Genomic DNA, 26,881 nt, shown 5'->3' with positions numbered 1-26,881 from the left:
ACAGGGTAGACTGAATGCATGTAAGCTGTACCCAAACTACCCACATCTCCATTTAACCTTCCTTTATTCTCATGTGGTTATCAAACTCAATGCTGCATCAGAATCTGCTGAAGGTTGTTAAAGCACACACGTCCAGAGTTCTGACTTTACTGGCATGAAGAATTTGCATTTCTAACAAGTTCACTGGTACTGCTAATGCTGCTGGGACCATACAGCTGTTAAACCTTTCAGTTCAGTTCAGTTCAGTCACTCAGTCGTATCCGACTCTTTGTGACCCCATGAATCACTTATGGGGTCACAAAGCATGCCAGGCCTCCCTGTCCATCACCAACTCCTGGAGTTCACTCAAACTCATGTCCATCGAGTCGGTGATGCCATCCAGCCATTTCATTCTCTGTCGTCCTCTTCTCCTCTGCCCCCAATCCCTCCCAGCATCAGAGTCTTTTTCAGTGAGTCAATGCTTCGCATGAGGTGGCCAAAGTATTGGAGCTTCACCTTCAGTATCAGTCCTTCCAATGAACACCCAGGACTGATCTCCCTTAGAATGGACTGGTTGGATCTTCTTGCAGTCCAAAGAGCTCTCAAGAGTCTTCTCCAGCACCACAGTTCAAAAGCATCAATTCTTCGGTGATCAGCTTTCTTCACAGTCCAACTCTCACATCCATACATGACTACTGGAAAAACCATAGCCTTGACTAGATGGACCTTGGTTGGCAAAGTAATGTCTCTGCTTTTTAATATGCTATCTAGGTTGATCATAACTTTCCTTCCAAGGAGCAAGCGTCTTTTAATTTCCTGGCTGCAATCAGCATCCACAGTGATTTTGGAGCCCAAAAAAATAGTCTGACACTGTTTCTACTGTTACCCCATTTATTTCCCATGAAGTGATGGGACCAGATGCCATGATCTTAGTTTTCTGAATGTTGAGCTTCAAGTCAACCTTTTCACTCTCCTCTTTCACTTTCATCAAGATGCTTTTTAGTTCCTCTTTACTTTCTGCCATAAGGGTGGTGTCATCTGCATATCTGTTCAGTTCAGTTGCTCAGTTGTGTCCGACTCTCCGCGACCCCATGAATCACAGCACGCCAGGCCTCCCTGTCCATCACCAACTCCCGGAGTTCACTTAAACCCACGTCCACAGAGTCGGTGATGCCATCCAGCCATCTCATTCTCGGTCGTCCCCTTCTCCTCCCGCCCCTAAGCTTTCCCAGCATCAGAGTCTTTTCCAGGGAGTCAACTCGTCGCATGAAGTGGCCAAAGTATTGCAGTTTCAGCTTTAGCATCAGTCCCTCCAATGAACATCCAGGATTGATCTCCTTTAGAATAGACTGGTTGGATCTCCCTGCAGTATAAGGGACTCTTAAGAGTCTTCTCCAACACCACAGTTGAAAAGCATCAATTCTTCGGCGATCAGCTTTCTTCACAGTCCAACTCTCACATCCATACATGACCACGGGAAAAACCATTGCCTTGACTAGACGGACCTTGGTTGGCAAAGTAATGTCTCTGCTTTTTAATATACTATCAAGGTTGGTCATAACTTTCCTTCCAAGGAGCAAGCGTCTTTTAATTTCATGGCTGCAATCAGCATCTGCAGTGATTTTGGAGCCCAAAAAAACAAAGTCTGACACTGTTTCCACTGTTTTTCCAGCTATTTCCCATGAAGTGATGGGACCAGATGCCATGATCTTTGTTTTCTGAATGTTGAGCTTCAAGCCAACCTTTTCACTCTCCTCTTTCACTTTCATCAAGAGGCTTTTGAGTTCCTCTTCACTTTCTGCCATAAGGGTGGTGTCATCTGCATATCTGAGGTTATTGATATTTCTCCCAGCAATCTTGATTCCAGCTTGTGCTTCTTCCAGCCCAGCGTTCCTCATGATGTACTCTGCATATAAGTTAAATAAGCAAGGTGACAATATACAACCTTGACGTACACCTTTTCCTATTTGGAACCAGTCTGTTGTTCCATGTCCAGTTCTAACTGTTGCTTCCTGACCTGCATACAGGTTTCTCAAGAGGCAGGTCAGGTGGTCTGGGATTCCCATCTCTTTCAGAATGTTCCACAGTTTATTGTGATCCACACAGTCAAAGGCTTTGGCATAGTCAATGAAGCAGAAATAGATGTTTTTCTGAAACTCTCTTGGTTTCTCCATGATCCAGCGGATGTTGGCAATTTGATCTCTGGTGCCTCTGCCTTTTCTAAAACCTGCTTGAACATCTGGGAGTTCACGGTTTACATACTGCTGAAGCCTGGCTTGGAGAATTTTGAGCATGACCTTACTAGCGTGTGAGATGAGTGCAATTGTGCGGTAGTTTGAGCATTCTTTGGTATTGCCTTTCTGAGGTGATTGATATTTCTCCCGGCAATCTTGATTACAGCCTGTGCTTCTTCCAGTCCAGTGTTCCTCATGATGTACTCTGCATGTAAGTTAAACAAGCAGGGTGACAATATACAACCTTGACGTACTCCTTTTCCTATTTGGAACCAGTCTGTTGTTCCACATCCAGTTCTAACTGTTGCTTCCTGACCTGCATATAGGTTTCTCAAGAGCCACGTCAGGTGGTCTGGTATTCCCATCTCTTTCAAAATTTTCCACAGTTTATTGTGATCCACACAAAGGCTGTGACATAGTCAATGAAGCACTGATATAATTTACATTTCATAAAGTTCACCCATCTTAAGTATATAATTCAATGCTGTATGACCACACCAAAATCCAATTGCAGAACATTTCCATCCCCAAAAGATCCTTTGGTGCCCATTTGTAGTACTCATTCCCATCTCCAGCTCCAGGTATTCATTCACTAATTTACTTTTTGTCTCTAGACATTCACCTGCCTGGACATGTCATATAAATGGAATCATAAAGTATGCGGCCTTTCTCTCTGGCTTCTTCACTTAGCATAATGCTTTTGAGATTTATTCATGCTGTAGTTTCACTACTTTTTTATTGCTAAATAGTATTCCACTGTTCTAGAAATACTGCATTTTGTTTATCCATTCATCAGTTAAAAGCATTTGGGGTTGGTCCAAGTTTCTGATATTGTGAATAATGTTGCTATAAACATTTATTTACAAGTCTCTGTGTGGACATATGTTTTATTTCTCTTGGATAGATTCCCAGGAGGGGAAATACTCGGTTGTAAATCCATGTTTAATTTTTAAGAAACTGCCTAGGTACAATGAATAAGGACTCCAGTTTGTTCATTTCCTAGACAATACTTGCTGTTGTCTGTCTTTTTGACTACAACTATTCTAGTTGTCATGAAGTGCTATCTACTTGTAGCTGGTTTTACATTTATTAATTATTGATGATGCTGAACATTTATTCAATGTCTTTGTTGGCCTTTCCTAATCTCTCTAGTGGAATATCTATTCAAATCTTTGCCCATTTTTAATCAGCTTGTCTCATCGAATTATCTGTTCTTTGCCTATTCTAAGTACAAGTCCTTCATCAGATACATAATTTGCAGATATCTTCTCCCAATTTTTGGCTTGTCTTTTCATTTCTCTAACGGACTTTTGAAACACAAACGTTTTAAATTCTAATAAAGTCTAGGACTATACGTTAAGAATCAGTGTTCTAAAATCTCAGGGGGGCGTGCCAGGGCACGCGCTCAGCCCGTTGCGTGGAGGGACGAGGCAGCGCCGCAGAACCGCCTCCTGGTCCGCTCTTGGTCTATCCCGCCCACCTGTCTGCTCCTCCTCCGCCATGGGAGTGCAGGTAGAGACCATCTCCCCTGGAGACGGGCGCACATTCCCGCAGCACGGCCAGACCTGCGTGGTGCACTACACGGGGATGTTGGAAGATGGCAAGAAATTTGACTCCTCTCGGGACAGAAACAAACCCTTTAAGTTCGTGCTGGAAAAGAAGCAGGTGATTCGAGGCTGGGAAGAAGGGGTTGCCCAAATGAGCGTGGGTCAGAAAGCCAAGCTGACTATCTCCCCAGACTACGCCTATAGTGCAAGAGGGCACCCAGGCATCATCCCACCAAATGCTACTCTCATCTTTGATGTGGAGCTTCTAAAACTGGAATGACAGGAATGGCCTCCCCCCTGAAGTCCCTATTCTCTGATGTGCCATGGAAAGATATGGCACCTCCAGCTACCTACAAGTCTGTATGGAGCTTTTCCTGATGTTCCACTCACTCTTCCTATAAATATCTTCCCTAGTTTAATGTGTTCTGTCACTAGCTTCACTACTCCCTCTTCCTCCTCATATGTGTGCTGACCTGAACTAGAGGCCATAAACCTCAAGTTACTCATTTTAGTTTACTTTTGTTTTGGGGTGAAGACTGAGTTTTAGTTCTTTGGCTCTAGGTTTTCAGTTAAGTATTAGGTATTAACAGCACAAGTAATGGATTAAGTTCAGAACAGGAACTGGTGTGTGGAGAGGGGGTGACAAGGATATTATTTAATTTTATCTTATTTTGGATGAAAGTTTTCTCTGTTATATATTAAACATTCTTACTGCTGCACTGCAAAGCCATAGCAGACTTGAGACACTTTTTAGGGCCAAACTATTCTCCAAGTTGAGAGATGTCCTTGGGCTGAATTAAAAGCCCTACCCACAACTAAAATGGGTAGGGGGAGAGCCTTTGCCTCCACTGCCCTACCCCCCAATCCTCCCCTTAAATCCTCTGCCTTTTGAAAGAAAACTGTTTTCACTGAGATGTTGGACGCCACAGATGTCTGTTCCCAGACCGACAGGGACCTCTGACGCCTTCTTTAGGGCCTACCTTTTTTCTATCCTGTGCTTTTTGTAATGGATATCCAAGACTTTTGTAATCTCATAGTTATCCAAGCTCCACTTCCTAAATTTTAAGGACTTTAACCAAAAGTTAAATTTAAGGTGCTATTTGTAGACACTTAACACCCATGAAAGCCCAGGCTATCATGACATGGCATGACAAATCTGTGAATTCTGCCTTGAGAAAATGATGCTGGTCGTCACCGCGTCTCTTGTGTTTTGATGGCCAGCTCTTCCTGCTGATCTCAGAGATTCCTGACTTCTCCCTCTCAACCTTTTGCTGTCCTATGTAGTGATTTGGTAAAAGAAATTGCTACCTACTCCCCTACCCCATTCCTGCACTACATATGAGTTTCAAGCTTTATTACTGCAATAAAAGTGCTTGATACTGGCTTTTCTTAAAAAAAAAAAAAAAAAGCCTCAAAAATTCAAAAGAAATAGTAAACCCTTGAAAAATGTGAAAGTTTAACGGCTCCCATTCACATAAGCAATATGCAAATATCACTCATAGTATCTGCTTTTCTGTTCAGTTTTAGCAAAGCCTATCACAACTATCATCCTAAACATATTTAATCTTTTTAGAAGAAAGGGAATAAAGAACTTGCAACTAGCTGGCTTTAATACACTATAGAATGAATATATTCAGCTGCAGGTGGGCCTAGCTATCACCTGAGAACAGTGGATGGCATGCTGGCACTAAAGAACACGGACCTCTGTGTCAGTGTTTTCAGAGTCATTCATTGGTCAGTATATGCATTTGGATACCATTCTTAAGAATATAAGTATAACTCAAACAGGGGCTCTGTTTGAGGGGTGGAATGGGGAGGGAGATGAGAGGGAGATTCAAGTGGGAGGAGACATGTATACCTATGGCTGATTCATGCTGAGTTTGACAGAAAACAAAATTCTGTAAAACTATTATTCTTTATTGCTCCAATTATCCTTCAATTAAAAAATAACTAAAGAATATAAGAAATATGTCCACCTTACAAACTAGTAAAAATAAAGATAAATGGTGTGCCAAGGAAGATAGTATAGAAAAAGAGTGTATTATTTGAAAGAATACATTTATTTTGATGTTTCTATTTTTATTAGTTTTTTCATATCAGGGCATTTAAAATAATTCATATACAATACAGACTTTTCTTTGTTGAATATTTACTGTACCTTGAGTGAATAAGAGTCAAAGATTGCAGGTAAAATTAAAATCTTATCTAGGATCATAACTTGCAAATGCATAAAACATACTTCAGGAATATACAGGACAAGTCTGGTTCAGGTAGAAGCAATATTAAGATGATTCACTTCAAGGGTAAAACCCAAATTACTACATGCTTACCTTATTTTTTTTCCTTTTTTCTTGATAACTTTAAACTATTTTGTATTGGGGTATAGCCAATTAACAATGTTGTGGAAGTTTTCTAGGTGAACAGCGAAGGGACTCAGCCATACATACACGTGTATCCATTCTCCCCAAACCCCTCTCCCACTGATTATCCATGTGCAAAAAGCAAATTGTAAGATAAACTTATATGAATACTATTTTTAAAACCATGACCTAAGATACAGATTCTGTGATTTTATGGAAAAACTACAGCAATAAGAAGGATCCAGTTAAAAGATTAAAACCCATTCAAATTTGCAAAAGAATCCTTCTTTATATAATTCAAGCCAGTCTAGGATCCAAAGCAAGAAATTTTGTATACTGAAGAACTGCTAGGCTTCTACTATAAAATGTTTTCAAATATTTATGTTCTAATTCATGGACCCTGTCCATAACATAAAAGCCATTAGTCCTCATTGCCTTTCAGTTGCTGGAGATGGATTTTATTATTTTATTAGTCTTCATAAATTACAATACAATGAACAAGTCTGATGGCCAATACTCCTTCTCCTTTTTCACTGAGCCACCCAGAGCCACTTAAGAAGCTGTCCAAAGAGATGTCAGAGAATACAGTTTCATAAGAGATCCACAGTCTCTCAAAATGGTCTGTCTCCTAATAAAAACTTATAAGGCATCTTATCCAACCACTTTATATTTTCTGTAATTCAAAAGAACTAGAGTCACTGGAATATCTTTCCCAAATTACACAAAATTAAGATATTACCATCTCTGAGACAATACTGAACTTGAGATCTGAGATAAAGATCAAGACATAAGAAATAAAGAATCAATTAAAAATGAATAAAATTTTAAAAAGAAATAAAGGAAAGAGCTTACTCAATAGCTAACAACCAATTATAATTTATCCATAAAATTGAAAGGTAAGAAAAAGCAAAATAATAATTTTTTTAAGCCTTCATTTTATAACAGTGTTCAAGCCTCTTCTTCAACCAGTTAGATTTCAGTTACTGGCAGGAACAAACTCAGCAGGTTACCCTACTTTTCCTCTTGTCCTTATTTACTAATCAGTCCTCTGATCTTAGAACACCAAGGCTCAATGAAAAAAAAAAAAAAAAGGAAGCAGCAGCAAGGACCTCAAACAGGAGGTCTTACTTTGACAGTTATCTGTGTGTGCATCTGTATGACAATATGACCATAAGAGAAGCTCAGCCTCCAAAATCTACAGTTTCCTAGTGAGGTTCTTAATAACAATAAGGTGCAAGGAGAACTGCATCCCCTGCCCCCAACTCTCACCATTTATCCTGTGAAATCCAAAGGATATTCACTAAAACCTTTCCTTATACAAACAGCAAAGTAATATCACACCAAATAGGTACAAAGGAGAATAAGAACACATAAAAACCTTTGATGCTTTTTTTTTTTTTACAAATCTGGGTGCCTCTCTCCAAACTAACAGAACTGTACTACTATAGCAATTCATCCATCTATGAACAAATGCCCTCAGCCTATTTCTGAGAAAGGGAAGAATGATCAGTTATATCTGTCTTCATCTTGTCTGAAAATCTTGACATTTTACAGCAAGTAAAGGTTCCAAATGGCAGGTGTCAGAATGTCTTAGCCTCACACGTGGTGCTGGAAGGCAGGAAAAGCAGCAGCAGCATGTGGTCATGTCAGAGCAACACAGAAGCTGCCTAGGGAGCACATTCTGAAAAGAGCAAACCTCAGACTCGGTTAAATCAATCTAGTGCCAGATGCCACTCTCAGAACAAAGCTGCGGTGCCAAGGATTAGCTGCCCAGAGAAACATTCAACTCAAGGCTCTCACAAAAGGGAAAATAGCTGAGTGCAATGGTACCTGTCTATATCCTGTCTGATAATTTGGTCAAACTAGCTCCTTCAATTGGAGAAGGCAATGGCAAGCCACTCCAGTACTCTTGCCTAAAAAATCCCATGGATAGAGAAGCCTGGTAGGCTGCAGTCCGTGGGGTCGCTATGGGTCGGACACGACTGAGCGACTTCACTTTCACTTTTCACTTTCACACATTGGAGAAGGAAATGGCAACCCACTCCGGTGTTCTTGCCTGGAGAATCCCAGGGACGGGGGAGCCTGGTGGGCTTCCGTCTATGGGGTCACACAGAGTTGGACACGACTGAAGTGACTTAGCAGCAGCAGCAGCAGCAGCTCCTTCAATGCAGAGGCAAAAAATGGTCAAAGAATTCTTTGCTTAGTCTACAAGTGCATATTATTTCCTCAAAGCCATTTTCAGTTGATCTGAAATAACAATATGAATCTCTTGCATTTCTGTAGTATTTATAGCTTTTTGTAAGTGCTTTAAGATCTAATTCCTATAAGGAAGTCAGAATCCTAAGTACCCTCTTCACTTTACCTGTGGGGTTAGAAAGAATCAGAAGTAAATAAAATTAAATCAAGATCACCTGAAACTAAAACTCAAAAAGGAAAAACTGGTCTCTGGACTGTAAGGCCAGGCTTCTTCCTACTTAAATACCACCCTCTGCCCACTTCTCACTGCCCGTTCATCTTTTCACATGTTTTTTCAATAATTAAAAGCTCTGGGGCCTTTTGAAAGTTTTTTTGTGAAAGTTAATCAGTAAGCATTTTTGTTCCCAGAGGTTCACATATTGGCATGATGGTCTACTTTATTTCTCCTCATATCTCAGTCTAAGAAAAAGAAATGATTTTGAGGAAAACTCAAAGCAGGAGATACTGTACATGCGTAAGTGTTACTCGGTCAGTCGTGCCCAACTCTTTGCGACCCCATGGACTACAGCCCACCAGGCTCCTCTGTCCATGAGATTTTCCAGGCAAGGATACTGCAGTGGGTTGCCATTTTCTTCTCCAGGGGATCTTCCCAACCCAGGGATACATAAGAATAGGTTGTTTGTTTAGGAAGGAACATTCACTGTCAAGTCATCTGGTTAGATACAACAGAAACTGAACAAATTAGGATGCATTCAGATGAGTAGATCCATTCAAGGAGCCTGGTGTGCTGTAGTCCATGGGGTCGCAGAGTCGGACATGACTGGGCAACAGATGAGCAGTACACAGTTAACGGTATAGCTATACATGGAAAAGAACATACAGTATCATTTAGGTTTTTATATTCTATTGAAAAATACAAAGGGATCCCTGGGCCAAGGATTGATACCTCAAAACACGTGATTTCTTCCCATGCCTCAAAAGACAAAACACAAATAAGAACCAGGACTTCCTTGGATTCAAGTTAAGTATTTTAAAATAGTGTCTAAGTGGGAACCTTTGGAAGCATCCAGAACAAGCATGGTCTTCCAATTCTTGCACAAATTGGCTTCTTTATCAACATTTCACTCCCTGTGGCTACATCACTGAAATGTATTTATTTGCCATACCCTTTTAGTGCATATTTTCAAACAAATAATTCACCGGAGTCTACATTATCTTCTCTTGCCTTTTAAGCAACTGTAGATACTATTCTTCAACTCTGTGCAGCTGGCTCAAGTAATTTCTTTGTAATTTTCAGATCTGAGGCCAATTAACATATATAGCACAGAAAGGATAAAAGTAAATATGAATTAACACAGACCTACAGTCATATAAGGACTAAGAGTACTCTCAGACACATATTCTAGTCTGAAAATCAAATGTATTAAATAAAATGAATTAAATGGAAATTTCCTAAATTAGTTTCTCATTCACCACTTAGTCTGTAAATTTCTATTTCTATAAAGCAGGTCATTTTGATATGATCATTTTCCATGTCTGCTGTCTTTTTCCTACACACTTTGCTAACTTAATTGATTCCAGACTTTCCAGCATCTCATGTTTTTATGCTTTACTCACTAAAATAGAGGGATTTGTTTTTTTCATTAACATGGATAAAAACCAATTTGGGTTCATGTTTGGAATAACGATGAGTGTTGGTAAAAACAAAGTGTGATGCTGTTGTCAAGGAATGTTTATTGTTCAAAATCATGCAAATGATAAACAGACACATGAAACGGACAAGCTTTGTGCTGGCATCGAGTTTAGTATATATTTCAACTGAAATAAAAGCAGAACTAGGACAAACCAGAAACAGATATCTCATAATTTTCAACGTCATTGTAAAGAGTCATGCTATCGGGTTTTTTTTCACTCCACCAAAAAGCGAGAGTACAAGCGAGGGTACTTAAATGTTAGTTAATGACACTAACTGCAACCTCTTTAATTAAGCCTATGCTTATTAGTCACTGAACAGTCTCTTAAAACCTTCTGATCTCTTTTGGTATCCCTGGAAATTTTAAATTTTAATCGTTTGGGGCAAATGTATTTTATCTCAACAATGCTCAAAGCTAAAATGAAATCATAACTGGGGGTGGTGGGGGGGAGGATCCCAAAACTAACAAATGAAAAAACATAACCTCCTGGCCTAATCTTACCTAAAAGTAATGACATCTACCCTATCCCTTCATAAAGTTTCCTGCTCCAAGTTCTTAAAACTTGGACAGTAGATATTTATACAATTTTTAAAAAACAGTATATATATTTCTATTCTTTAGAAAGCTGGAAGGTTGTTCGGATACTTAGTCCTTCTGTAGCTTAAAGGTATAAATTCTTGAAAATTAAAAACAAATATAAAGATAACACAAATAAAAAGAAAGCTAAAGCTGTGTTCTTGAGATTCCCAAAGGTAAGAAAGGAAAAGAAAGTTACAGTGGGTTAATATGTTACTTAATATGTTCTTTACATCATGTGTAAAAAAAATCTCTGATATAATCTGATCCCAAAGAATTTAAACTACAGACTTCCTGAATCCCCAGTGCTGGCAATCACATCCAACAGTAACTGTGCACAATGGTTGAAAGAACTTTTAAAATTATTTCATTTTTTCCTAAGTTTAACTATGAACTCTCTATTTCCAAAGTAAATTTTAAATGACTTGATGTTCTGAAAATATATTTTATATGAAAGGGCTCCACTGAATTTTTCCTGTTAATTTCTAGTTTTCTAACTCAAACTTAGGACAATTGTTAGTAAAATAACAATCTCAATAGTAATATTAATGTTTCTTATCACACACCCAGCATCATATCTCAACATCATTTTCATCTGAAAGTTAAAAAACAGAAAGATGTTAGAATACAAACCCAAGTATACATGTGTTAGAGTAACTTTGAGTTTTTATTTCTAGAAGAAAACTGAATAGTGTTTGTTCTTTATGAGAAATTACAAACAGTGAATTGCTAGATATCATAAGTGATTTTACTAAAATAGATATAAAAATTATTTAAATCATAAATCTTCAGGAAAGAAATTATTTACAGTCATAGGCATTCTTACCCAATGACATGAAAGACGCTTTTCTTCTTTTTCCCTTATTTAAATGAGAGGGAAAACAGAAAGACAGAAGAGAGAAAAGGAGGGAAGAAGGAAAGGGAAACAGCCAAATGTTTTCAGGGGAGTGAGTGAGCAAGCACACACATACACATTTAGGGCTGGCAAATCCATTAAAACATTTTTTTTCCCTCTTAAATATTTTTCACTTAAGTAGGCTACAAAGTAATAATGACTTGTAAAGAAGTAACAGAACATAACCAATTGACTCTAAGTACTACTTCTCCAAGTCATTTACCCAACCCAATACCAAGGAGATACACTGATCAGTGAAATAAATGTATTTTCCTCACCTGGAATAAATAAATCATTACCATCATGAGCAAGTTCGAGAGTACCATTTCCAACCTTATCTACAGGTTAAAAAACAAAACCGCACATATTAGAAACACACACACACAGAAGGAACAAAAAAAGCACTCTTTACAAAAAAGCAGGCTTCTCTCAGCAGATATTTTTCAAACACCCAGTTTCAATTTGGTCCTTAAAATATTCTTCAAAATACTTGGAGAAACATAGATTTCTAAGGTAATTTTTCAGAAATAAACTACCATGCATGCTTATGTACTGTGTATGCACTCTCCATTTGTTTCAAGCTTTAACTTCTCCGATTAAAAACGTAAATTTTCCTTCATACAGAAAGAGATACAAACCAAATAACTCATATGTGAAATTAGTCTCTTCCACTGTTTTTAAAGGCCAAGGGAAAATTTTTAAAGAAACAACACTCCTGAGTTAGAAACATGTAGACTATGACATAACTAAAAAGGCCAAAAAATTAACATATCTTATACTTAAATTTATTGTTCCTATGGAATGTTGTTTTGTCACACAGATCAGTATTTATTGCATTACCCCCACATCCTAATATCTATGGAAAAAAGCCTCAACCGTGTAGGAGTACTTTAGGTGAAGTTCCTATGCAAACATCTACCAAAGATCTTGAACTATGATATGAAGTGGATCACAGGGTTTACAAAGTGCTGCAGACGTTCAAAGGCATTCCCTGCCCTGAGTGTCACAATCATAGTGAGAGAAGACTTCAGGCACATGCCTAAGTCGTTTCCCTGAATTGTTTCTTGTCAAATTAAAATGTCAAAAATTAGGCTACCAAATGCTGTTCCTGAGGACTCTAGCTCAACCCGAAGAGCAGCTACCAATTAGTCAAGTTGGGTCTTTTAAGGGGGAAAATTCTTCTTTTTTCTATTGGTATCTGAAATTAGCAGGGCCCCCAACAAAAAGTTTCATCTCAGCAGTTAGTTTAAGTGCTATTGATAGCTATAATCACATGCAGGCTGCAATTTCTTTTGAAAGGCTTTTCAAATGAACAAATACAAAGAAAAAAGAGAAACACAAGTGTTTTCATAGTGAATGACTACCTAGGATGATAGAGCTATAAAACGCCAAGGTTAGAGATCCAGATATACATGAGTATTGTGAACTAACAAACCAAAGTCAAATGAAATCCTTGCTCACTCTTGACAAGGTCAGTACACTCATCCCTTAGCACAATATACAATTGAATTTCAGGTTGTAGAAGGTGCTTCAGGAAAATAAAACCCACCACAAATCATTAATGTTTCTCTATTAAAATCCTCTAAGAAAAACATTTCCTGTTCATTTTTTCCCCCCAAAGCTGCATATCTCTCAGAGACTGCCTTGGTGAAGTGTTCATTTGTTATCGACGTAAATGTGTAGATGTAATAGATGTTCTTTAGTAGCCAAATCATACTGTAATTTTTTCACCCAACATCCAGATGAATGTATATAGTGCAAGATATATAATTTATCCACGGAATTGAAAATCATATTCATGTGCTAGAATGAGCTACTGGTTGTCCATGAACTTCCCCCAAAAGGTTCTAAAACTTGATTTCAAAGGACAAAAATAGAAGCAACAAGCCAAACATGCTCACAGAACATGACTATTTACATGAGGCATGCATTTAAGTTGCCTAGGTTACAGTTTGGCAAAAATCATTGTATTACCTGTGGCTACTGAAGTAATTATAAAGGTCAAATTTAACTGTGGCAAGAGACATTAAAAGCAAAAATTCAACACTATATATATATTCCCATGTATGCAATCCTTCTTCACTTTTCACAAAAAGCCTCTTTGATTTCAATTATCAAACATTTTCCAATGTTGTGGCTTTTAAAGCCTTCATTCCCAGACACTACGTTTCTTGGCTTTGTGGCTCAAGCGATGACAAACAGATCATTTCCTATTCCCTCCACTTACCTCATCACTAACAAGACTGTTAGAATCCAGTTATGTTAAGAATTATTTTCAACAGCCACCTTCAATTACAAATGTTTGACATGATCACAGACTTCCAATGCTAATCCCCTTTCAAGTTGAAATACCCATAGAAGGGCCCTTTGAGACACACAGCATGGCTATTTGCTTTGCTTTGCCTTATCCTGCAAAGCTGCTGAAATACATTTGAATCCTTTCTCTCCTCCCCCATTACTATCATCCATTTCTTATGCAAAGATACATGCAGACCCACATGTTTTTGTCTGACAAAGCAGTTTTCATGGATAAAACGTTGTTTTTCCTAAGTATACCTCTAAACCCGAAGGCTATTTTTAAAAAGAAACGTATCATGTAATTGACTCTCCTTTCCCCAAGTTCCCTACCTATAGACTATGCTACCTTAGTTTATATACATTTGTATGATCTGAGTATATTTAATTTCCAGAACTTTATTGCTAGCCACTGGGTTTAGAAACTTTCAGTCTTGGATATTCAGGAAGAAAGTCCACCACTAAACTCAATGTAAAGAAAACCTGAATCTATAAAGAATAAAACTATCAACAAACTAAGTAACACTTATCTTGGTTGAGGAGAGATTTTTAAATTTCAAAGAATAATATAATTTTCCAGCACACCAAATTCAGGCATTTGTACCAAAGGCACAAATCTAAGTCTCTACTATTTCCAAGTGACAACCAACTGGGGTTTTGAATAGAAATCAATGTGTAGGTGAACTTTCTAAAATCTGTTCTTAACTTGAATTTTCATAATTCAAATTCCGTTTTAAATGCAACAGAGAGCCCATGAGCTAAAGGAACTATGAAGTGAACTCTTCACAGTGCAAAGAATTCACTGGTAAAGCAACTGATCATCCATTCAATTAGGAACTTTTAACTTTTGATTTTGTGTTTAGAGTTTGCATAAGTGAGTAATACTTTTCTTTAAGCCTGTATCCTATCTGTGCTGATCATGGAAACATGGACCTCTATGTTCTACTATTAGAGCAAAGATAGCTCTATAACCTACATCTAGTTTATGCTCAAAGGGAACTGGGAAGAGGTGAACACATCCGATGAGAGACCAAATGAAAAAAAAAATTTAAAAGACCAAGCGAGAATACAGTAACCATTCACAAATTACCTTTGGCGTACACTCCTCAGTTAAGAGGAAGCAAAATTAGAAAGTAAAGGGAATCAGGATATGTTACTCCAAGATATGCCACTTTGACACAGTAATTATTTTAAGCTGAAGGAGTGTGAGAAATGGAAAGACTCTCTGACCTTCCCTCTCTACCCTGAAACAGGTCCTAAGACTCTCATGTGAGAGGTGTTGTCCTTATACCTGGAGGAAAGGAGCAGCCTTATTTCCAAAGATGGAAAGATATTGAGAGGAATTTAAAATCACAGACCCTGCTGTTTCCCCCAGCTTACTTACCTTAGCTAAAATCCTTCATGCCTCCTATTATATTTCCCCACAACTTTCTACTCTTCATCAAACCCAGTATAAAAATGCTTCAGGCTTAACTGTTTTTTGGACTTTTTTCCTTATGAAGGTTCCTGTGTCATGTAAAACATAATTAAATAAACTTGTATGCTTTCTCTATTAATTTGTCAGTTTAATTTTCAAGCCCAGCTAGGGGCCTTAAGACAGTCAAGTAACCATCCACCCTCCCCCCATTTGTTTTCTTCACAAAATAATAATTTTAAATTCTTACAAAGAGTCTTATTAACTCCTGTAACTTAATTCTTCACAAATTCCCAGTTGATGAAATCACATTCTATGACTCAGTGACCTACTGATAAAGCACATAAGCCGGGACAACTGATTGTGAAAAGGCAGCCACGGGATAACCAGCGGTGCTAAATAACACAAACATAACTTCACAAGTACATGGATATGAAACTCAACAAAAATAAATATGAGAAATAAAAGTTATCTGGAAATTGTCCATGAAAGAAAAGGGAAAAAGACTACTTTTATGGCCACATATTATTTCCTAAAGTGCAAAAACATTCTTTGAAAACATCCCATCACAGATAATTTAACTATGACTTATAGTTTAGCTAACTTTCAAGGTAAAATAGGCAGAAAAATAATTTTCTTAGATGCCTGTACAATCCATGACTGAAATGAAAACACAAACACGTCACATTTCTGTACTCTTCTCAGCAAGGATAAAATGGAATGGGGGAGAGGGTGTTGGGACTGAGACCCGCTAGCTCCATCACTGTAGAAATCAAAGAAGAGTCTGACTTTAGGTTTCCAGAGGAAATACCTATTTTCTTCACACTCTCTCTGGAACAAATGCTTTTCAAAGAGTTCAAATTCTCATTGAAACTACTTTAAAAAGTATTAACAACTTTCTTACACCTTCAAAATTATTAGCACAATTTCAAAGCATTTCAACCAAAATTCCAAGTCTGTCTTAGATTATGAACAGCTATGATGAACCATATTTTTTAATCAAATATCCTTATTGCTTTAATCACTGCATGTCACTCTTTAATTTAAAAAAAAATTCTAAATCTCATGAAAAAACATACCTGTAAGCAATGTAACACCTGGAAACCAGTAACTGTGATGTGTGTTTAGTAAACCTTGTCTTGTCCTCTTTGCTGGATATCTTCTCTATTCTAAAAAAAATACTCCTAATCAAGTACTCAGCCTTGATTTTAAACACAGGCAAAAGGAAAGTAAGAGAACGAATAAGCTCGTTTGAAAGTGTCAGAACTTAATGTGTTCAGTTTGTAAAAAAGATTTGAGTTAACACTACTAAACAGTGGCTGGCTTATAAAACTTGCTTAAAATTCAACATTCAAAAAATGAAGATCATGGCATCCAATCCCATCACTTCATGGTAAATAGGTGGGGAAACAATGGAAACAGTGACAGACTTTATTTTCTTGGGCTCACTGCTGATGATGACTGCAGCCATGAAATAAAGACACTTGCTCCCTGGAAGAAAAATGAAGACAAACCTAGACATTGTATTAAAAAGCAGAGACATTACTTTGCCTACAAAGGTCCATCTAGTCAAAGCTATGGTTTTTCTAGTAGTCATGCATGGACGTGAGAGTTGGACCATAAAGAAGGCTGAGTGATAAAAGAATTGATGCTTTTGTATTGTGGTGTTGGAGAACACTCCTTAGAGTCCCTTGGACTGCAAGGAGATCAAACCAGTCAATCCTAAAGGAAATCAACCCTGAATATTCACTGCAAGGAGTGATGCTGAAGCTGAAGCTCCAATACTTTGGCTACCTGATGTGAAGAACCAATTCACTGTAAAAGACCTGATGCTGAGAAAGATTGAGAGCAGGAGGAGAAGGGGACAACAGAGGACCAGATGGTTGGATGGCATCACCAACTCACTGGACAGAAGTGTGACCAACCTCTGGGAGGTGATGAAAGACAGGGAAGCCTGGCGTGCTGCAGTCCATGTAGTGGCAAAGAGTTGGACATGTGACTGAGTGACTGAAGAACAACTAAATATAGAGACTGTACCAAGAGTCAAAATAAGAATCTTTTACACTTGGGAAGGGAGCAAAGTAGACACTGTAATATAAAAATAATACTATAAGACAGTACACTATTTTTTCCATAAATAAATATTAATACTAGGGGTAACTAGCAGTTGGAGCTGTTTTCACAGGTGGGAGCCATGTGCTTAATAACACCCCTGGAAAGAAAAATCCATAGTCTATAAAAGAACCATAAAATATGTACATGCAATAAAATGCCATTCAGCAGTCCTTAAAAATGATAAGGAACCCTTAAAACCTACATTTATCTATAACACATCAAAAAGTAGGGGGAAAGATAGATATCCATTAATATTGGATTGTATAACATATACAACACAGGTATCTGAGATCATGTTCACCAAAATAATAATCATGACCTTTGGACGGTGCAGTACAGATTATTTCCTACACTCTTTAGACTACTTTTTCTGCTCTTCAGACTACTCTGTACTGTTTGAAATGCTTACAGGAGTACATATTTACACACAAACACAAAAGTGTTCTTAATTTGTCAGTATTTAGTGTATAGGTATAGAAAACACCTTACAATTTCACAAAATAAATGGTTAAAAAAAAAAAACTAAAACATTTAAGAAAGAAATCATATCAATTCTCTACACTCGCACTTAAAGAACAGAAGAGGGAACACTCCCTAACTCATTCTATGAGATCAGCATTACCCTACTACCAAAACCAAACAAAACACCACAAGATAGGAAAATAACAGTACCAGGATCTCTCAAGTACATAGATATAATGATCTCGAACAAAATATTAGCAAAGAAAATCTAACAATGTCTTTACATCATGAATAGGATATATCCCAGGAATGCAAGGCTGTGTAAACATTCAAAAAACAATTAATATAGTACACCCATCAACATGCCATAAAAGTAATATCTCAGCAATAGATGCAGAAAAAGCTTTCCACAAAAATCCAATACCCATTAATGATAAAAAAGACTCAGTAAACTAGGAATAGAAGGGTATGTCCTAAATTTGATAAACATTATCTACCAAAAAAAAAAAAAAAAAGCAGAGCCAATATTATATTTCTTGGCGAGAAACTACAGGTTACCCACTAAGATCAGGAATAAGACAGGGATGTCCCTCTCGCCACGTTTTTTTCAACATCACACTGGAAGTTATAGCTTACACAATGTGACAAGAAGAGAAAATGTACACAGGGTGGGAAAGAAGAAATGAAATTATCTTTGTTCACAGACGATATGATTGGGAAGGAAGAAATAAATAAAACTGTCTTTGTTCACAGATAACATGATTATCTATGTAGAAAATCTGAAAAAAATGAGCAAAAAACAACCCCGGAACAAACAAGCAATTATAAATAACACAATAGCAAGACACAAAGTTAATGCATAAAGGTCAATCACTTTCCATAAACGAGCAATGAACATGCTAAATTAAAAACACAATACCATGGCAGGGAAGCAGGATCAATGGCGGAATAAGGACACTGAACTTACCCCTCCTTATGAACACATCAAAATTACAACCACATATAAAGCAACTGTCACTTAACATGACCAGTTCTTCTGGTTGACCATGTTCAACTGTTCTGAACAAGCAGAACAGTTCTTCTACAATTAAGGCGGTAAAAAATGAACCACACAGAGTCTGGTAAGAGGGGAGGAGAAGTGATTGAGTTGGGACGCACACCCCTAGCAGGTGACCCAGGAGAGTGGGGAATATCACAGGCTCAAGGAGCCTCCCTGAGGAGTGAGATGTTCAAGCCACATTGTAAGCACCCCAGCCCTAGGGTTCTACACCAGGAAAACAAAGCCCCTTAGTCTGGTTTGAAAACCAGCAGGGCTTTCTGAAGAGCTCTTTAAGAAACCAAGACTCAGCTCTGAAAGAGCGCTCACATTTCTCCCGGTCCCAGCACAGAGGCAGCAGATTGAAAACTGCGTGGTGTTCTGGTCAGCTTGTTGCGATGGCCCCAGAGTCCACACTGGGCTCCTGCTCCAGGTCCTCCTGCTCCGATGCTATTCCCCTGTAAGGCAGAGGCTGACACTGCCAACAGTAAGTAGTATACATATTTGGAGGGAACAGAGCTGACTCGAGCCACGGCCATGCTATGACCAGGGCAGAAGCAGTCACTGCTGGTGTACCTGGCCATGTCTGAGCACACACTTGGCAACAGCAGAACAGGCTCAATAGTGCAGCTCCAACCCCTCAACCTTCAACCCAGCCTCTAAACAAAGGCACACACACAGGGGAAAGAGTTGAAACGGCTCAGCAGGAAAGTCCCAAGGTCTCAGGCCCTGGACACCCCCAACTAAGGCAGCATTATACTCCACCTGGGAGAAACTCAATCCCCTCAGGGATCCTGCTTCATCCCACTGGGCCTGAAGCCTACCCGCCATTGGGCAGTGACAGCCACTAAGCACAGTGGAAGCCCTGGCTTGCACCTGGTTCTGTCACTAGCCCCTCCAACTCCAGCCAATGCTCCTACCAAGGTGATGGCTCCCAGCACAACCCAGGGGAAGATGCAGCTGGTGCTCACTTCAGATCCAGCCTGCCCACTAAAGCTACTGGGCACACATATGCTGCCAAGGAGAGCTCCTGTACAAGAATACACCTTTCAGACCAGGCTGGGTATCTGCTTCACCTAATTTCATAGAGTCAAGAAAGATAAACAAAATGAGAAGAAGAGAGAGGAATATGTTTCAAATAAAAGAAGAAGAAGAGAAAAAAACCTAATGAAATACAGATAATTAACCTGATAAAGAATTCAAAGCAATAGTAATAAGGATAGTAACTGAACTGGGAAAAAGAATAGATCGACATGATTAGAATTTTAACCAAGAACTAGAGAATACAAAAAAGAACAAGACAGAGTTTAAGAACACAAAAACTGAAATGAAAGATACACTAAAGGGAATTAACAGCAGATGAGGACTACCCTTATGGCAGAAAGTGAAGAGGAACTCAAAAGCCTCTTGATGAAAGTGAAAGAGGAGAGTGAAAAGGTTGGTTTGAAGCTCAACATTCAGAAAACAAAGATCATGGCATCTGGTCCCATCACTTCATGGGAAATAGATGCAAAAACAGTGGAAACAGTGTCAGACTTTGTTTTTTTGGGCTCCAAAATCACTGCAGATGCTGATTGCAGCCATGAAATTAAAAGACGCTTGCTCCTTGGAAGGAAAGTTATGACCAACCTTGATAGTATATTAAAAAGCAGAGACATTACTTTGCCAACCAAGGTCCGTCTAGTCAAGGCAATGGTTTTTCCCGTGGTCATGTATGGATGTGAGAGTTGGACTGTGAAGAAGGCTGATCGCCGAAGAATCGATGCTTTTCAACTGTGGTGTTGGAGAAGACTCTTGAGAGTCCCTTATACTGCAAGGAGATCCAACCAGTCCATTCTAAAGGAGATCAATCCTGGATGTTCATTGGAGGGACTGATGCTAAAGCTGAAACTGCAATACTTTGGCCACCTCATGCGACGAGTTGACTCACTGGAAAAGACTCTGATGCTGGGAAAGGTTGGGGGCGGGAGGAGAAGGGGACGACGGAGAATGAGATGGCTGGATGGCATCACCGACTCTGTGGACATGAGTTTGAGTGTACTCCGGGAGTTGGTGATGGACAGGGAGGCCTGGCGTGCTGTGATTCATGGGGTCGCGGAGAGTCGGACACGACTGAGCGACTGAACTGAACTGAACTGAACTGAGGTGATACAGAAGAACACCTAAGCTATCTGAAAGACAGAATAATGGACATCACCCAAACAGGATAGCAAAAAGAAAAACGAATGTTAAAAGATAAGAATAGTTTAAGAAACCTCTAGGACAACATCAAGCATACTAACATTTACATTACAGGGTCCCAGGAGAAGAGAGAAAAGGGTAGAAGACCAAAATTTCAAGAAATTATGACTGAAAACTTCCCAAATCTGAAGAAGGGAAATGATATCCTGATATAGAAAGCAGAGTCTGAAACAAGATGAATCCAGTGACCCACACCAAAACATGTAACTAAAATGTTAAAGAGAGAATTCTAAAAGCAGCAAGAAAAAGAAAAAGGAATCACATACAAGAGAACCATATAAGGTTGTCAGCTGATTTTCAGCAGAAACTTTGCAGGCCAGAGCAAGTAGCATGACACAGCAAAGTGATGAAAGAAAAAACCCAACAATCTAGTATAGTCTCTATGCAGCAAGGTTATCAGTGAGCAGGGTATTAAAATCCTCCACTGTTAACTGTATTAATATAAATTTCTCCCTTTTTATTGGTTAACGTTTGCTTTATATATTTAGGTGTTCCTATATCAAGTACATATATGTTTATGAATGCTGTATCTTCTTGTATCCATCCCTTTATCATTATAAAATGCCTTTCTTTATTATAGACTCTGTTCTAAAGGTTACTTTGTCTGACAAGAAAGACAGCCTTCTCTTTGTTTCCAGTTGCACTGAATATCATTTTCCATCTCACTTTCAATTTGTGTGTTTTTGCTCTGAAGGAAGTCTCCTGTGGACTTCTTATAGCTGTTTTTTTTTTTTTTTCCTATCCAATCAGCCACCCTAATATTTTGATTGGACAGACTCAGATACAGAGAACCAGACAGTGGTTACCAGGGGTGAGATGGGGATAGGGAAAGGCAAAAAAGGGGATGGAGATTAAGAGGTACAAACTACTAGGTATAAAATAAATTAACTACAAAGATGTAACATAAAGCACAGAGAAAAGAGCCAATATTTTATAATTTTAAGTGAAGTATAACCTATAAAAATACTGAATCATTATTTTGTACAATATTGAAAACAATATTGTAAGATAGATTTAAAAAAATTATATTATCCAAAAACAAAATACTTAAGTATAAATTTAACAATACACACATAAGATTCATATATAACTGAGTAAAATTACAGAACTCTGATGAACAAAATCAATGAACTAGATAAAAAGGGAGATAGTCCAGGTTCACAGATAAGAAGACTCAATATTGTCAAGGTGTCAGTTTTCCCCAACTTGATCTATAGATTCAATACAATCTCAGTCTGAATCTCAGCATGTTATTTTATAGATATGAACAATCTACAGTTTACAGGTGACCCCTGAACAACATGGATTTGAATTGCACAGGTATACTTATACACAGATTTTTCTTTTAAATAAATATACTGGAAAACTTTTTGGAGATGTGCAACAATTTTTAAAAACTCATGGATTAACTTCACAGCCTAGAAATTGTTTAAAAATTAAGAAAAAGATACATCATGAATGTATAAAATATATGTACATACTAGTCAATTTCATAATTTATTACTATAAGATAAACAAAAGTCTTATGAACAGTTAAAATCACACTTACAGACTGGATATGGTTTTATTCCTAGTCAAGAGAAATATAAACAAATGTGAAGATGCAGCATTAAATCTTAATTGCAGTAATACAGTACTACTGTAATAATTCCAGAGCCACCACCTGTTGCTACTATACTAAGAGAGTATCTGCTTAAAACACTGTGTGATGGTAATCATCACTGTTTGAGCACTTCATCTCTCTAATAAATTGTGTATCACAGTGAAAAGTGATCTCTTGTGGCTCCTGCATATTTTTCATTGTATTTAGTGCAATTCCATTAACCTTAAATAACACCACATAAGGTGCAACTAATGATGATAGAAATGCTCCCAAGAAGCAGAGACATCATGGCATTACAAGAAAAAGTTGAACTGCTTGATATGTACCATAGATTGAGGTCTGCAACTGTGGCTGTCCATCACTTCAAGCAAGGTAAAGGAATCTAACATAAGGACCACTGTAAAAAAAGAAAAGCAAGTTTGTGAATCCATCAATGCAGCCATGCCAGCAAGCACAAAATCCTCACCCTTTTTGCAAAATATCTTTTTTTATCTCATACTGGAATGCAGCTTTTATGTCAGTGAAAGATTGATGTAAGAAAGACATACCTATAGACTCTGACTTGAGAAAAAGTGAAGTCATTATATGACAACTTAATGCAAAAGGGAGGTTAAGCATAGAATTTAATGCCAGCAAAGGATGATTTAATACTTTTAGAAAAAGATTTGACTTAAAACATATCAAGATAACAGAAGAACTAGCTTCTGCCAACCAAGAAGCAGCAGACAAGCTCCTAAATGCCATTAAGAAACTTATTAAGGAGAAAGGATATCTGCCTGAACAGATTTTTAATACAGACCAAAATGCCCTATTCTGGGGAAAAAAATGCCACAGAGGACATTTACTAGTAAGGAAGAAAGGCAAGCACAAGATTAAAGGCAGGAAGGAACAGGCTAACTGTACTGTTCTATGCAACAAAACTGCCCTTATCTATAAAGCAGCTAACCACTGAGCCTTGAAGGGAAAAGATAAACACTAGTTGCCACTCTTTGGGTTCTACAAAAGGGCCAAGGCAACAAGTATCCTTTTTCTGAATTCATTCCATCAATCGTTTGACCCCGAAGTCAGGAGTACCTTGCCAGTAAGGGACTGCCTTTTAAAGTTCTTTTGAAATTGGACAATGCCCCTGGCTACCCAGAACCCCATGAGTTCAACACCAAAGAAGTCAAAGTGGTCTACTTGCCCCCAAACACATCTCTAATTCAGCCTCTAGATCAGGTGGCCCATTAGGACCTTTAAGGCTCATTACACACAGTATTCTATGGAAAGGACTGTCAACACTATGGAAGAGATCTCCAATAGAAAGATCATAAAAATCTGGGAAATGACTGAAAATGACTTTGTTACAGAAAAATCCACAAAAGCCATCAGGTCTAAAACAGTAAATTCCTGCTGAAGAAAACTGTCCAGACATTGTGCATGACTTCACAGAATTTACAACACAGCCAATCAAGGACATCATGAAAGAAGACTGTGGATATGGCAAAAAAAAGTTTGGGGGTGAAGAGTTTCAAGATATGGATCCTGGAGAAATTTAAGAACAAACAGAGGAATTAACAGAAGACTTGATGGAGGTGAGTACTTCTGACCCAGTGCCAAACGAGGAAGAAGATATAGAAGAACAAGTATCAGAAAACTAACCGACATTACACAATCTGACATAAGGGTTTCAATTATTCAAGACTGCTTTCAGCTTCTTGTACAACATAGACCTTCTATGATACAGGCTCTGAAATTAAAGCCTGTAAATGGAAGAGGGACTGGTGCCATACAGAAACATTTTTAGAGAAATTAAAAAGTAAAAAGCAAAAAAAACAATGTGTTTCTATAAAGTGACACTCAGGATGCCTGGCTCTCCTGCCTCCCCTTCCATCTCCTCCACCTCTTTGGCCTCTGCCACCCCTGAGAAAGCCCTCCCCTTCTTTCTCTTCCTCCTCTTCCATCTATTTAACATGAAGACAACAAGGCTGAAGACCTTTATGATGATGATCCACTTCCACTTAATGAACAGTTAATAATTATGCCATACAGTGAAGAAATTTATCTGTTGTGTATGTGTGTGTCTTTGTGTGAAAATCTAGCAACTGTACAGCAAAAACTGTTTGTAACATTTTTGTGTCATCATCACCACCTAAGAATCCACAATGTATAAAACACTGTGTGCAAGACTTTGTATTGAAGTGGATAGCCTAAGCTTATATAGGCATAAGGAGAGTCATATTTAATATAAAATTAATAATGTGTTAGTTCTCTTACAGTTTTATTACTTTGCTCTCACAGAATTTCGTTATTGTATAGTGTGCCTGTGTTTCTCCTAATTGGAGAAACAGCATATCAGCCCAGGATTACAGGTAAGTGGTTTAAAAAAAAAAAGTAACAGTATTTCTGATAATGTATCATAAATATAACTGTATTGGTATGATGTAAAAATTTTATAACCATTCATTCATCAGTGTATAGGCCAGGCCACTGTGAAGCAATCATATTGATTACACTAAACTACCATAAAGAAATCATATTGCTACTTCTTTATTATCAATGTCTGAATCATTACACCTATAGATATGAATTTCTTTTTTACATGAACTTTTCACTTTTGATGTTGAGTGTTAGTAATACTAATTATATAACATTTATAATATTTTATATAAGATGATATTGATGTAGGTACTGATAGGTGATTCACCTTGGAAACAGATAACTTACAGTATTAATAAAGTAGAGCACTATAAATGCACTTTCTCATTATTTTCTTAGCATTTTCCTTTCTCTAGCTTACTTTATTATAAAAATACAGTATATAATACATACAGCAGTTAATTGACACATCAATCAACTGTTTATGTTAAGGTTTCTGGTCAACAGTAGGCTATTAATAGTTAAGTTTGTTGCTGCTGCTGCTAAGTCGTTTCAGTTGTGTCTGACTCTGTGTGACCAAAAGACGGCAGCCCACCAGGCTCCTCTGTCCCTGGGATTCTCCAGGCAAGAATACTGGAGTGGGTTGCCATTTCCTTCTCCAATGCATGCATGCATGCTAAGTTGCTTCAGTCATGTCCGACTCTGTGCGACCCTATGGACAGCAGCCCACCAGGCTCCTCTGTCCACGGGATTCTCTAGGCAAGAATACTGGAGTGGGTTGCTTTCCTTCTCCAATAGTTAAGTTTAGGGGCGTCAAAAGTTATACATGGGCTTCCTTTGTGGCTCAGCTGGTAAAAAGTCCACCTGCAATGAGGGAGACCTGGGTTTGGTCCCTGGGTTGGGAAGATCCCCTGGAGAAGGGCATGGCAACCCATTCCCATATTCCTGCCTGGAGAATCCCCATGGACAGAGGAGCCTCGTGGGCTTTAGTCCATGGGGTCGCAAACAGTTGGACATGACCAAGCAACTAAGCATAGCACATAAAAGTTACACATGGATTTTCCACTTCGAGGGTGTTTGGTACCCCTAGCCCCTATGTTATTCCAGGGTCAAGTGTATATGGAGAGGCAACCAACACAATACCGAAAAACATCAAAGTTGGAGGACTGGTATTACATGACTACAAGACTTACTATAAATCTACAGTAATCAAGACAGGAAGGTGTTAGTGAAAAACAAATAGGTCAATGAAACACAACAGAGAGCTCAGTAATAGGACCACATTAATATAGTCAACTAATCTTTGACAAAGGAACGGAGGCAATACTATGGAGTAAGGACAGTCTTTTCAACAAGTAGTGCTACATAAACTACACTTCCACATGCAAAAAAGTGAACCTAGACACAGATTCTACATCCTCACAAAATTAATTCAGAGGGATCATAAACATAAAATATGAAACTATAAAACTCCTAAAAGATAATATAGGAGAGATAACCTTGGGTATGGATATATGACTTATTTAGATATAACACCAAAGGCACGATCCATTAAAGAAACAACTGATAAGCTGGATTTCATTAAAATTTAAAATTTCTGCTCTGTGAAAACAACGTCAGAGAATGAGAAGACAAGGTACAGACTGATAGAAAATCTTTACAAAAATTATCTGATAAAAAACTTTTATCCAAAATAGGCAAAGAATTCTTAAAACCCAACAAGAAAACAACTCTATTTAAAAATGAGCCAAAGAAATTACAGGCACTGTACCAAAGAAGGTACATAAATGGCAACTAAGCATATGAAAAGATGCTCCACATGATACATCATCAGTGAAAGACAAATTAAAATGAGATTCCACTATATAAATGTAAG

The 26,881-nt window shown here is 38.1% G+C and overlaps 2 protein-coding genes across 3 annotated transcripts in view; one reads left to right on the top strand and one right to left on the bottom strand.

The window, feature by feature from the left end:
- The window catches only part of SRBD1 (S1 RNA binding domain 1), a 253,401-nt gene that overhangs the window by 118,805 nt on the left and 107,715 nt on the right, over nucleotides 1-26,881 (bottom strand). The gene's annotated exons all lie outside the window — the stretch shown is intronic.
- On the top strand, nucleotides 3,714-4,040 carry LOC129539764 (peptidyl-prolyl cis-trans isomerase FKBP1A-like). Its single transcript, XM_055400674.2, has one exon. The coding sequence runs from the start codon at nucleotides 3,714-3,716 to the stop codon at nucleotides 4,038-4,040; it is 327 nt and encodes a 108-aa protein (XP_055256649.2).

This window comes from Moschus berezovskii, chromosome 11, assembly GCF_049115385.1.
Source record: "Moschus berezovskii isolate FMDL1 chromosome 11, NW_MosBer_1.0, whole genome shotgun sequence".
NCBI lineage: Eukaryota > Metazoa > Chordata > Mammalia > Artiodactyla > Moschidae > Moschus > Moschus berezovskii.
The sequence above is the reverse complement of the archived record's forward strand: the minus strand, read 5'-3'. Positions and strand labels throughout refer to the sequence as shown.

Excerpts from the sequence above, each read along its gene's own strand:
- LOC129539764 (XM_055400674.2), top strand. The coding sequence starts at position 3,714 with ATGGGAGTGCAGGTAGAGACCATCTCCCCTGGAGACGGGCGCACATTC.